The 13,640-nt window shown below is 48.4% G+C and overlaps 4 protein-coding genes across 4 annotated transcripts; 2 read left to right on the top strand and 2 right to left on the bottom strand.

Moving 5' to 3' along the window:
• Window positions 1-2,386: 2,386 nt before the first annotated feature.
• N7517_000156 (carboxylesterase) lies at window positions 2,387-4,222 on the bottom strand (the record flags this gene model as incomplete). Its single annotated transcript, XM_056717886.1, has 5 exons — window positions 2,387-3,004; window positions 3,061-3,428; window positions 3,480-3,655; window positions 3,716-3,988; window positions 4,050-4,222. 5 exons carry the CDS (start codon window positions 4,220-4,222, stop codon window positions 2,387-2,389), a joined length of 1,608 nt encoding a protein of 535 aa, XP_056582021.1.
• Window positions 4,223-4,863: 641 nt separating this feature from the next.
• On the top strand, window positions 4,864-6,507 carry N7517_000155 (uncharacterized protein; the record flags this gene model as incomplete). Its single annotated transcript, XM_056717885.1, has 1 exon — window positions 4,864-6,507. The coding sequence occupies one exon, from the start codon at window positions 4,864-4,866 to the stop codon at window positions 6,505-6,507; it is 1,644 nt and encodes a 547-aa protein (XP_056582020.1).
• An 868-nt stretch (window positions 6,508-7,375) lies between these two features.
• On the top strand, window positions 7,376-10,673 carry N7517_000154 (glycoside hydrolase family 35 protein; the record flags this gene model as incomplete). The annotated part of the gene is made up of 5 exons (XM_056717884.1): window positions 7,376-8,185; window positions 8,271-9,267; window positions 9,321-9,614; window positions 9,672-9,831; window positions 9,887-10,673. The coding sequence occupies 5 exons, from the start codon at window positions 7,376-7,378 to the stop codon at window positions 10,671-10,673; spliced, it is 3,048 nt and encodes a 1,015-aa protein (XP_056582019.1).
• Window positions 10,674-10,902: 229 nt separating this feature from the next.
• N7517_000153 (putative MFS transporter) lies at window positions 10,903-12,478 on the bottom strand (the record flags this gene model as incomplete). The annotated part of the gene is made up of 2 exons (XM_056717883.1): window positions 10,903-11,069; window positions 11,128-12,478. The coding sequence occupies 2 exons, from the start codon at window positions 12,476-12,478 to the stop codon at window positions 10,903-10,905; spliced, it is 1,518 nt and encodes a 505-aa protein (XP_056582018.1).
• Window positions 12,479-13,640: the final 1,162 nt, after the last annotated feature.

Here is a 13,640-nt window from a genome sequence, read left to right as displayed (position 1 = left end):
TGTGCAACTTAGACGGGTTTTAAGAACAAGAAGGTTTCGTTGAGGAGAGGAGTTCTCCTGAGCTAACAAATGTGTACATATTCCGTCGAAGGCGGTAACGTTTGGCAGATTCCGCGCAGCATAAGCAAGCATCTTCCATAGGGCTTCGTACGAAGTACGACGGCCCCATAACAGAGAAGGATACCTACGAGGTTGTAGAAAGGCCAAAGGATAGAGGTAAGTAGATACTCCCCTTGCTATGGGTCTTTACGTACAAATTTAATGAAGATGGCTATCTTATTAAGCTAAAGGCTCGTATCTATGTACGAGGAGATTTAGAAACCATTTCTTATAAAGAAAAGAGGGCTGCCACCCTAGCAGCAAGGATAGCAAGGATGATCTTCGCCTTAGTCGCTGCCTTTGACCTCGATTTAAGACAAAGAGATGCTGTGACGGCGTTCCTAAATAGCAAATTGGACAAGGATATATACACTTATATACCTGAAGGTTTCCAGATTCCAGGTAAGTGTTAGAAGCTCCGCCGAGCTTTGTATGGTCTACGAGTCTCGCCTAGGCTATGGCAACAAGAAGTAGCCAGCGTACTCCGTAAATTAGGGTTACAGCAAGCACCTAAAGACCCATGTGTTTTTATAGGAGAAGGACTACTAGTCTTCTTCTATATGGACGATATCTTGATCGCCAGCCACAGATCTATACGGGAGAAAGCAAAGCAGCTTGAACGAGATCTAGAATCCCACTAGGAATTGACTGATCATAGAGAAGCAGCTTGGTTCCTAAATATCCGAATCATCAGGGATAGGGAGTAGAAGAAGCTATGGCTATGCCAAGATAGCTATATGACAAGTATCGCGACTCGGTACAATCTGATAGATAGACCACCGGTTTATACCCCACTACTAGTCGACGATTTGACCCCATTTCAGGGGGTGGCCACCCCGAAAGAGACCCTTCTTTACTAGCAAAAGGTGGGATCTGCTGGGTATGCCACCACTATCACGAGGCCCGACGCCGCAAAGGCCACCGCACGCCTAGCGCAATACCTAATAAACCTAGGTCCCCAGCACCAGCAAGCAGCTGATCGGGTGATATCCTACCTATATTCTACCCGGTGTCTTGCCATTGAATACGGTGTAGGTTCGGGGATAGACTCGGTGTAATTCGTAAGTGATGCTTCGTACGGGGATCATTCTGATAGAAAGAGCTTAGCTGGGTATATCTGCCAAGTGTACGGTGGCCTAGTGGACTGGAAGGCGAGTAAGCAACCTACAGTCACCACTTCCACCACCGAAGCCGAATTACTCGGGCTTTCCGAAGTAGCAAAGCAGCTTCAATGGTGGAGGAGACTACTTAATACCCTTGGTTTCAACCCCTCCCACGAATTGACCATCGATTGTGACAATGAGAGAACTATCAGCCTATTGAAGAGCGAGGATACAGCCTTCGAAACAAAGCTTAGGCACGTCGACATCCATCGCCACTGGCTGAGACAGGAAGTCAAAGAAGGGAGGATATAGGTGAAATGGGTGCCCACAGTAAGCATGGCAGCCGATGGACTCACGAAATTGCTTACTCGGCAAAAGCATGAAGCCTTCATTCAAATGCTTCATATGGTGGATATAGGCCACTTGATAGCATAAAGAAACAGAGATCAGTATGCCGAGGTGTGTGGGGTTCCAGCAATCCCATACTGGCATCGCTGAGGGGGTGTGTCGGAGTATACAGACCGGCATACCGGGGATTTAATTAATCCAGGTTGTGCAGTAATTTTGAATTAGTAATCCGTAATCCATATAAATTGCTAGGAAAAGGGATACTGAAATACAGAGATTTTAACACCATTGATTGGACCCATACATTTCAGGATACCAGTGTATTCGACAGGTGTTGGGTGCCTAAGGCAATACTGCCCCATACATTCTCTCTCCTCGTTCTCTTCGTCTTTTCGTCCACTCTGACAGAGATCTACACTATTTTCTCCATAGCACTATAGTAGGTTCTCTAGAGATCATGATGCTTCACCTTCCCATGCTTTCTTTGATTCAACTACTGTTGGATATCAGACTGTCCTTTGACTTGTTTGTCAGACTGAGCGTTTGTTTGCTTGATAGGCAGGGTATAAAGACCCTGCTCTTCGCTAGAATTGAACAACAATGTTTCTTCTTCCTCTCCCTCCCCTTCGCCAGTAGCCGTAACAACTACTACTTAAACACGGAATTTTGGAAGCGGCTTCGAATTCTTGCCAACAGATAAGTTATTCTCTAGATATTTCGCCTAACTTATCTCACTACTCAATTTATAAGCACCTTCAACGGCTCCCCGTGATAGATTTCCACACTTCCTTGGGAAGTACGTACTCTCACAGTTCAAAACTTCGATCCCAGTTCGATCATTTACCGCTCATAAAGGATCCCCATGCATCAGATAATTTGGTTAGAGGAATGGATTGGGAGAGCTGGAAAATGGTCTGCCGCCTTTCAGATCTGTCACTGGGGCCTGGGATTGTGTCGACTCTGGCCGCAACTTTTTCAGGGTCTTTCGAGCCATACACTCTAGCATTAAGCTCATTGGCACCAAAATTGAACACAGGCCAAGGCGCTTTACCATTCGCAAATCGAATTAGATCTTTGCCGAAAATTGTAGCTGTGTGGCGTTGGCCTTCGGTCAAAGCCTCGTTGTAGTTTTGGAACAGGTAGGCAACATCTAATATGTGATTGGCGTGACCTTTCCACGGGCCGTCCCATGTGTTGGGCTCATTGAAGAAGTAGATGAATGCATCACTATCCCAGCCATGGGCATAAACCAATACCGGGGCAAGGAAGTTGATGTCATTGCCAAACTTCAAAATGGTCGCGAAGGTCTCTTCTTCAGAAGCGGTTTCGGTGATTCCGTATGCTTGGAATATCAGCTCCATGCCCTCAACCCCCAGAGATAGCTGAATGGAGTCTTTGAATCTCTGGAAGACGCCCGGCTTTGGGGGACCAAGCAATGTAAGAAGAATGCTGCCCTGAATAAGGTCAGCATTGGTGTTTTTAGATATTGTTCGAAGATTAGAAGGCTTACATCCATCTCGCAATCTCCAATCATGATCTGCTTGCACCATGACTTGCCCGGGTGCGTAGCACCCTGAGACTTGCCAAGATAAATTTCTTCAAAGTTATTAGTTGGCAGATTGAGATCTCCACCGGAGCTGGGCAGAAAAGCCATGCCAGGGCTCAAAGACGCCAAAATCCGTTCCGCTGGCAAGACCTCCAATTCCTTGACACGATCTTCGGGTGATAAGTCTTGAAGGTTCAACGACTGTAACAGTTGTCCATAGTTGTGCTCATTCACAATCTCCGGCAAGGGCTTCACCAGAAGGTTTGTGCCTCCCATGCTGACAAGTCTCGTAAACAACGGGACCTTCGAATGTAGGTGTTGAGTCCCGGAAACTGAGAGAGATATTAGATTGATGGTTCACAAATTTACACTGGGATACGTACCACCACCGGCGCTTTCTCCAACAAAGGTGACATTGTTTGGATCTCCGCCAAAACCAGCAATATACTTCTGTATCCAAAGAAGCGCAGTGCGCTGGTCGTAGAGGCCATTGTTTTGACCTCCTCCGAATTTAGCCAGCTCGGCGGAGTGGAGAAATCCAAACGGACCAAGTCGATAGCTAGAAGTTGACATGTATGAGCCTCCTTATCTTGTTGGTAGAGAGTCGAGATACACGTACTTGATGGTGATACCAATTATTGGGCTTTCTTCCTGAATGGAAAGGTCCACGAGACGCCGGAAGTTATACTGTGGCCAGGCATTTGAGCCGATCATAAATCCACCACCATGGACGAATACCACGACAGGAAGATTGGTCGAAGTTGCTTTGGGGGCCGTGATGTTCAGATTCAAGCATTCTGTCTCAGACTGCTCAATATGAGGTTGAGGTAGAGCTTGCTGAATGAGGGAAAATTCTCTTTGCATGCCATCGGCCAGCGATGACGATGCGGGACTGGAGGCAATATGATGAATTAACACACATTCACACAATGAAATCACACATCTTTCGGTACCCTGGGTTCGTAGCATCCACAATATCGCTTTTATCCCCATTGTATAGGACAGGCGGAGAGAACTTTCCTTCCAGAGTTCCGTATTTCACTCCAAGGAACTCTACAGTCGAGCTGTATTCTTTTCCATGAATCTCCCCAAGTAGAGTATGGTGCAAAGTACGTTTGGTTGCCATTTTTGCTTCAAATCTCTTTCAGATCGGATAGAATCAAATTCTTTTTTTCAAGTGGAATTTATGCGGATTTTCCCCCCTCTATATAGATTCAAATTCAAGTGGGGTACCTCCAGGACTATATTTTCTACTTATGTAATTACATGGTGCAATGAAGCCCTCCAAGGTTGTATGTCTCATATCTCACCTCCATTTCTATTATCAAATGTATGCCTATATTTTCACCTACACTCATTTCACTCACGTACAATCATACTTTTCATTTACCCCATCAATCTCGAAGTTGGGGAAGAACTCTGCCACATCGGCCTTAAATGACCATATTGACTACCCCACATGCCTAGCCCTCCCTCCACTTCCATTTTGGGTCATATTTTGACTGCTAGCTTCATTTCTTGAAGGGCATTGGGCCCAACTTTGGGGAATCCAGCCACTATTTGGGGAAATTAACTACCCCGGATTTTCTCTTAGCTCACCCCACTGAGATATTAGAGTTAAGGAAAGTTAGAGAGCTGTGGGCGATGCCTATTCGCGTCCCCCAAGAACTTAAGAAGACCTCGAGGTCTCAGTTCTCATAATACAAATTTGACACAGAGCAAACACTCGCAACACTTTACTGAATTTGAACCACCCTATTGTGCATAATGGGTTATTTGAACATCATTGAACCTCAACATACCGGGCTTGTTCCAGGCACTGTACTTCTGGACGACGAGGCAGAAACCCAACGCGACTTCACAAGTGCCTTGAAACATGTGCCTGGAAAGCATGGCAATATCATTCTCTCGCCGCAGCCGGACGACGATCCAAACAACCCGCTGAACTTTTCACAGAGGAAGAAATTGCTGATCATGGCCGTGATCTGCTTTGGAGTCTGCATCCACGGCTGTACTGTCAGCCCACTTCTCAATGCTGGCCTTGTCGAGATTGCCGATGAACTGGATACCTCGGTAGCACTCGTTGTACAATCAAGCGGATATCAACTGCTAGTTGTGGCCTTGATGGTCTTTTTCGTGAATTCATTTGCACGGAAATGGGGGAAGCGTCCCACATTCCTCCTCTCCTCTCTCATTGGTATTGTGGGCAGCATTATCGGGGCCACCTCTCAAAATTACGGCAATCTTTTGACAGCACGCATCATTCAAGGCTTCGGAGTGAGCGCCTATGAAGCACTTGGGCTAGCCGTGGTTGGCGACCTGTTTTTTGTACACGAACGTGGCTTATACACTGGAATTCTCAGTTTCGTGTTGGGCGGCGTGTCGAATTTCAGTTCCGTCGTTTGCGGTCCTGTCACCATTCAGCTTGGCTGGAAGTGGCTGTTCTATCTCCTCATCATCTTTGAAACCGTTCATCTCGTGCTGCAATTCTTGTTTGTTCCCGAAACCCAACATCGCCGAGCAACGCCAATCTTGCCCCCGATCGCACCTTCGCCAAAAGAAAGCTGCGTCTCCATTGAGGATGTCGAGGACATTCGCCCTATATTCCCACCCAAAGCCCCCTGGGTCCACGAGCTGCGGGTATACAACGGGACCTACTCTTCAGAGAACTTCTTTACGTTACTCTGCATGCCTATCCTGGCCTGTCTCAACCTATCCGTTCTCTGGTCCGTCATTGTGTCTGGGTACTTTCTCAGCATATACGTGGCCACTGCCTATCTACTTTCTCCAGTCTTCACTGCCGCCCCCTACTTCCTCACTGCCAGTGGTGTTGGATACCTCTCTCTGGCCCCATTTCTTGGCGGAGGGGTGGCCTTTGTTGTAGCAAGTCTCACCGGCGACATGATAGTGCGGAAATGTTCCCAGAACAACAAAGGCTATTTCGAGCCGGAATATCGCCTACTTCTTGGTGCAGGTGGCATCCTAGCAGTCCCGGGATTTGTCGGGTTTGGATATGCCGCTCAAACTGGGCAATCTTACTATCTTACCGCGTTCCTACATGGGCTAGGCTTGTGTGGGATAATGTTCGTTCTAATTTCCGCAGCCAACTACTCACTGGACGCTTTTCGACCAATGCGAACAGAGATCTTCCTCTGCTCCATGTCCTGTAAGAATCTCTTTATCTTCATATATTCGTACTTTATTAATGACTGGGCTGTGCGTGCTGGGACATTCCAAGTCATGTGGGCTCTCTGCGCTGTTTCAGTCGGAGTCCTGTCCACTTATCCCCTCGTTTTTCTCTTTGGCAAAAAATACCGCTCTCACTGGGCCCAAAGCCAAGTTGCTATGAAGGTTGCTGACCTGACGTTCGATGAGGGTGATGTGAGAGAGGCGCGGATAAGCCGGGAGTGATAGTATCGGTGAACAACCAGTCGGAAGGGATGTCTTCAATTTGTTTTGCAATCCCAGAATAGCCGCGAAATATTACGCTTCAGTTTGATTTTCTGTGCAATCCATTCCTGTAGATCATGGGCATTGCGGATAAATTGGTGGTCTCGTCTCTGCCTACCGTTCTGAAGAGTTAAACTCGGTCGAATTTTGTCCTTAAATCCACCAAATAGCATTTGCCCATAATCAAGCAGTGTTTTCATCACTGGTCATAGTGAGCAAACCAGAGTGTTCAGATCACGCTCAGTGAGCACCTGGGCAAGTAATCCAGCTTACATAAGAATCGGGTGATGCTGTCCATCGAGTTCAATGATTATGTAACACTCAGTGCCCAGCCCTCCACGCTCAGTTGAGCCAAAAGTGGCAAGGAAACGGAAAAGGAAAGGAGCCATCTCGCTCTAAAATCTAGTGGTGCATGCATTAGTGAATATTCCCCCCAAACCTTCACCCATTTGAGTCGGCAAAAGTATTAACACCCCTGTTTGTACCGCCTTCTGATTCGGGAACCTGTTGTCTTCGAATTCTGACTGGTGGAGAATCAAATTGCCGGCAGAATACTGATTGTTAAGACTTTTGCGGTGTGACTGTACATGATATGCATACATCACTGAACCACCTGGCCAAATGTGGGGTTTCTCCGTCTAAACATCGGAGATTCCACAAATCCAGACGGAAGGGAAAATAAACATCCGATACCTTGCTTGGACCCCTGTTGAACGCCGCATTTACTCTAAATTCAGTGGCTGGTTAAGAACCAACTATAAATCGATCATGGCCACCCCAGCAATGTCTCAAAGCATTCGCCCTGTCAAAGAGCGGTCCACGGCCCAAGATGACGCGCATCTTCAACTGCCTGCTAGTCCTCCTAGCTTGTCTCGGAGCCGCAACCAAAGCAGACGACCAAGCCGTCACGCAATGGCCCTTGCAAGATAACGGCCTCAACACTGTCGTACAATGGGACCACTACAGCTTCCAAGTAAACGGCCAACGTATCTTCATCTTCTCTGGTGAATTTCACTACTGGCGTATCCCCGTCCCAGCCCTATGGCGCGACATCCTCGAGAAAATCAAAGCAGCCGGCTTCACAGCCTTCGCCTTCTACTCCAGCTGGGCGTACCACGCACCAAACAACGCAACAGTGGACTTCACAACCGGAGCCCGCGATATCACCCCCATCTTCGAGCTCGCTAAGGAACTGGGCTTGTACATCATCGTCCGGCCCGGCCCGTACGTCAACGCTGAATCCAATGCTGGCGGCTTCCCGTTGTGGGTGACTACGGGTGAGTATGGCACCCTCCGCAATGATGATGACCGTTATACGAATGCCTGGACCCCATACTTTACCGAAGTAACGGAGATCACTAGCCGCCACCAGGTAACTGATGGCCAAAACTCCATCGTTTATCAGATCGAGAATGAGTATGGGATGCAATGGCTGGGTGATCCCTCCCTCCGTGTGCCGAATGAGACTGCCATTGCTTATATGGAGCTACTCAAAGCCAATGCTCGTGAGAATGGCATTACACTGCCGCTGACTGTGAATGATCCCAATATGAACACCCACTCGTGGGGGAAGGACTGGTCTGCTGGGACTGATGTTGGTGGGAATGTTGATGTCCCTGGTGTGGACTCTTATCCTTCGGTAAGTGCTGTTTCATCTCTCCAGCGAGAGAAAATATGGGGAAAGAAGAGGAAGAACAATAGAAACTAATTACTTTCTGTGTCAGTGTTGGACCTGTGATCTCAGCCAATGCACCTCCACCAATGGTCCATATATCCCCTTCCAGGTCCTGGAATACCACGATTACTTCCAGGAATCCCAGCCCAGTATGCCCGGCTTCATGCCCGAGTTCCAAGGCGGCTCGTACAACCCCTGGGGCGGACCTGAAGGCGGTTGCCCCGATGATATTGGTGACGACTTTGCCAACCTGTTCTACCGCTGGAACATCGGACAGCGTGTGACAGCAATGTCCTTGTACATGATGTTCGGTGGTCAAAACCCTGGTGCTATGGCTGCGCCGGTAACGGCTAGCAGTTACGACTACTCGGCGCCGATCTCAGAGGACCGGTCTATCTGGTCGAAATACCATGAGACAAAATTGCTGGCATTGTTCACTCGATGCGCGAAGGATCTGACCATGACCGAGTTGGTCGGTAATGGAACGCAGTACACTGATAACTCCGCTGTGAGGGCTTACGAGCTCCGGAATCCGGAGACGAATGCCGCCTTCTATGCTACTTTCCACTCGAACACTTCCCTCTCGACGAATGAGCCCTTCCACTTGAAGGTCAATACCTCGGTCGGTGCTTTGACTGTCCCTAAGTATGCCAGCAATATTCGCTTGAACGGACATCAGTCGAAGATCATCGTGACGGACTTCACCTTCGGCTCGAAGACCCTGCTGTACTCGACAGCCGAGATTCTGACATATACTGTCTTCGATAAGAAGCCTACACTTGTTCTCTGGGTTCCAACTGGCGAGTCTGGCGAGTTCTCTATCAAGGGAGCCAAGAAGGGTTCTATCAAGAAATGCCAGGGATGTTCGCGCGTCAAGTTCATCAAAGAACATGGCGGTCTGACGACCTCATTCACGCAATCCACTGGCACGACTGTTCTGGAATACGATCACGGCGTTAGAGTCATCGTGCTTGATAGAACTGCGGCATATGACTTCTGGGCTCCTGCACTCACAAATGATCCATTCGTGCCGGAGACAGAGAGTGGTATGTTCTCTTTATAATTACTTTTATGCTCAAAATACTAATTATCGCTGCAGTCTTCATCCAGGGTCCGTATCTCGTCCGCGACGCTAAGCTGTCAGGCTCTAAGCTCGCGATAACTGGTGACGTCGTCAACGCAACAACACTGGACATATTTGCACCAAAGAGTGTCAAGTCTGTGACCTGGAATGGAAAGAAGGTTCACACCCGTTCGACCGAGTACGGCAGTCTCAAGGGCTCTCTCAGCGCCCCGAAATCTATCAAGCTACCAGCTTTGACTTCGTGGAAATCGAAAGACAGTCTCCCAGAGCGGTTCACAGATTATGATGACTCCGGCGTGGCGTGGGTTGGTAAGTTACTCACTGGTATATGAGCATCAAGCGAGAAAAGGTAGCTGATCTTTGCAGATGCCAACCACATGACGACGCTAAACCCTCGAACCCCGACAAGTCTACCCGTCCTTTACGCCGACGAATACGGATTCCACAACGGCGTTCGTTTGTGGCGCGGATACTTCAACGGAACAGCGACAGGAGCCTTCATCAACGTCCAAGGAGGATCCGCATTGTAAGTTCCATAAAAACCACATTGAGCCAACGTAATACTGACCTCCTCTTTACAGCGGCTGGTCCGCCTGGCTAAACGGCGAATTTCTCGCCTCCTACCTCGGCAGCGCCACCACATCCCAAGCAAACCTAACCCTATCATTCACAAACGCAACCCTGCAAACCGACACACCAAACGTCCTCTTAATTGTCCACGACGACACCGGCCACGACCAAACAACCGGCGCCCTCAACCCGCGCGGCATCATGGACGCCAACCTCCTCGGCTCTGACTCGGGCTTCACGCACTGGCGTCTAGCCGGCACCGCGGGCGGGGAATCGGACTTGGACCCGGTGCGCGGCGTGTACAACGAGGACGGACTATTTGCTGAACGCGTCGGATGGCATCTACCCGGCTTTGACGACTCGGCCTGGGAAAAGGAGGTATCCACTAAGGATTCGACATCTGTTCTTAGCTTCGAGGGCGCGACAGTGCGCTTCTTCCGTACCACTATCCCCCTTTCTATCCCTGCGCACACTGATGTGTCTATCTCGTTTGTGCTTTCTACGCCGGCTGGTGTGACGACGAAGTATCGGGCTCAGTTGTTTGTTAATGGGTACCAGTATGGAAGGTATAATCCTTATATTGGGAACCAGGTTGTTTACCCTGTTCCTGTGGGTATTTTGGACTATACCGGGGAGAACACGATTGGTGTGGCGGTTTGGGGGCAGAGTGAGGAGGGGGCTAGTATTGGGATTGACTGGCGGGTTAATTATCTTGCTGATAGTTCGTTGGATGTTGCTTCGATGGACACTAAGGATTTGAGGCCTGGCTGGACAAAGGAGAGGCTGAAGTTTGCTTGAGTGCAGGAGCTTAAAAGGTGGCTGTGGTGAAATTATTCAGAGATAGCATCTAGCATTCTACGTGTTTTATTACGTATCATCATTTTGTGATATTCTCAATATCTATTACAGTTCCTAGTCCAGGAGGCATACTATAGCCGATAGCCATCTAAAACAAGAACATCATTATCGTGAGTCAAATCCCTTGATTATTCCTACTACATGAAGCCCAAATCCAAATGATATAATCTTAAACCAAGAAACGGAAACCACGACGGCTTCCTTCACCAGGGACAGCACCCTCGACCTCCTCGCCACGATCGAGCTTCTTATTAAGACGTACGAGCATAAATCGGAGAACAGTAGCAGAGACAATGGCGATAAAAGCTGTTGCGCAGTTGACGGCCATGGCAGGAACTAGACCATAATTAGTCAAAATTGCTAGAAACAAAACCAGCGATAGAGAGACACATACCAAATCTTGGAGCGTGAGAATTAGGATACATATAGCTAGCATAGATACTGCTGGCATTGCTAACACAGTTTATAGCAGCCAGAGCAGCGGCTCGCTTCGCAGCCGGACGAGGCAGGGTATTTGAGATCCAGCCGAGAGCAACAACGTAGCCGGAGTAGAACGACGGCACCATGAGCATCATCGCCACATATCGGGGTGCAGTAGCCGTGGTAGTAGCCGCAATTATGAATGCCACCACGGAAATATACAACGGTGCGGTGACGTGAAAGTACCGTTCTCCGGTGCGATCTGCATGCCATGCGTTGGCAAAGGCGCAGATAACGGCCAGGCAGTATGGCGGGGCTGTCAGTAGCAGGGTCTCGATGTTGCCGAATTCAAGTGTTTTGACGACTGTCGGGAAGAAGTTGGTGACTGAGGCGGAAGAGACAATACAGAGAATCATGAGCATCAAGACCCAGGTTTTGATATCTGCGAAGGCGAGCTTGGCTCCGTGTAGGAAGGTCTGGTGCTCGCTGTCAACCCAGTCGTCTTCACCGATGTCTTCTTCTAGACGCCACACGGCGAGTTGCTTCTCTTCCTCTGAAAGCCAGCTGGTTGTGCGGGGGAAGTTGGGGAGAATGAAAACAGCGATAAATGCGACCGCGATAGTAACGGCACCCTCGATAATGAATAGCCATCGCCAGGCGCGCAGTCCTAGAACATTGTCCATGTTGCTAGTAATGCCTGCTGCAATAAGACCCGAGAAAGCACCCGAGAGCAAGGACCCAGAGTACAGCGCTGCAGTGCGGAAACCCAACTCCTTCCGCGTGTACCAAACACTCAAGAAGTACAAGCAGCCTGGGAAGTAGGCAGCTTCGACGAAACCTAGGAAGAAGCGGATGACCACGAGACCGGCGTAGCTTTGAGCAGCCGCTGTAGCGGTGGAAATGACACCCCAAAGAACCATAGCAACAGGGAGGTAGATGGCTGGCTTGCCAAATTTGTTCAACATTAGGTTGGATGGGATCTGCATCAACAGATAACCGACGAACAATATGCTCACGCAGGTCGCGAACTGGTTGCCCACAAGACCTAGGTCCTCCTCGAGGCCTGCTAGTCGAGCCGAGGCGATATTGTTTCTATCGAGGTAATTGAGAATGTACATGATAATTATCATGGGTAACAGACGTATGTCAATTTTGCGGACAAGGGCTTTCTCGGCTTTCGCTCGTTCTTCTGGCGTCAAGTTGGCAACATAGGCCGGTGCTTCTTTCTGAGGGTTGGGCCTGTCAGAATTGGCAACTACTTCGACATTGTCGACGCCAGCCTTGTCAACATCTCCCACTTGGATGTCTGAGCTTCTGGGAGACATCTTGATCTGTTGTTTGCTTTCCCGGTGTGAGAAAGGAGGAACTATTAGGGATATGAGGGGCGGAGTCAAATAAGAGTAGCTAAAGCACACCAGCCAACTCAATATGCGAGTCTAAGCCAAAGTCGATAAGAAGATACCAGAGGAAGCAAGGGATATAAGAAGGGGGAAGAAGAAAAAAAGCACAGGTGGAAAGTGAGACTCGGCGGCAAGTCGGGGCGAGTTGCAAATTGTGAGTTTGGGATCCTCTACCCTTCTACAAGGGTGAGATATGTGGCGTTAATATCTCACCAAGGGTATGACACAAGAGAGTAGTAACCAAAACTTGCCGATCTACAAATGTTATATCTATCAAATATCTTTCCCCGCAGAAAACGAAACTGGGGAAATGTCAGACCCCGGATTTATCCCGATCATACCCTCCTTCGGTCACGGGCTTTTTTGCGGGGGTGAAAGTGACAGGGGAATGTGTTTACATGTAGAAAAGATCACCTCCCTATGTGGGGGATGCTTCTCGTATTCAAGCTTATTTAAGAGCTAACCTGACCTAGGTTGCATGTCAGCGTGGGGGTGACAGTCCAATATGCGTGATTTCTTTTCTAGAATTTCAAAAGGAATACGCGGTATATAAGCAGTTAATCCCGGAGGTCAGTGATGTGGTTATTATTGCCATTTACGTGTCTACCGGGTTCTCCCAGTCGAGTTAGGGTTATATCAACAATAGAGTCATGCCATATAGTAGCTGATAGTATTCTATAGCCATTATAAGCGATATATTTCAATCATCAATTCATTTTAGCCGAACGGGTCTAGAAGACTGCAGAGCCTAGGCCCAGAGTTGAATGTCTCCCAGCAATGTCTTCTAGGCTTTGTTAGATTCAACGGTTGAGAACCCAATATCAACCCTGATTCAGTACTACATTCGATCCCCACGCATTCTAACAGAATTATTCTATTCCCATCCTAATATCAATGACATATGGAAGTTCCAAATTCCGAGTCCTCTTATTATCCTAGATGCCGATCCCGAGTTTCTCGGTTTCCCGATCCCTTCATTCCTAAAGAGAGAATGTAACTGTTATGAAGAATGCGACAAGTCATTATCAGAAACCTTATGTAACTCAGCCTCAACCTCTGATGTTGGACAATGCGTGGGTTAAGAGTA

This window comes from Penicillium concentricum, assembly GCF_028827145.1.
Source record: "Penicillium concentricum strain IBT 3081 chromosome Unknown utg000001l_segment0_segment0, whole genome shotgun sequence".
In the NCBI taxonomy this organism is placed as follows: domain Eukaryota; kingdom Fungi; phylum Ascomycota; class Eurotiomycetes; order Eurotiales; family Aspergillaceae; genus Penicillium; species Penicillium concentricum.
This window is presented reverse-complemented; position numbering and strand designations above follow the sequence as displayed.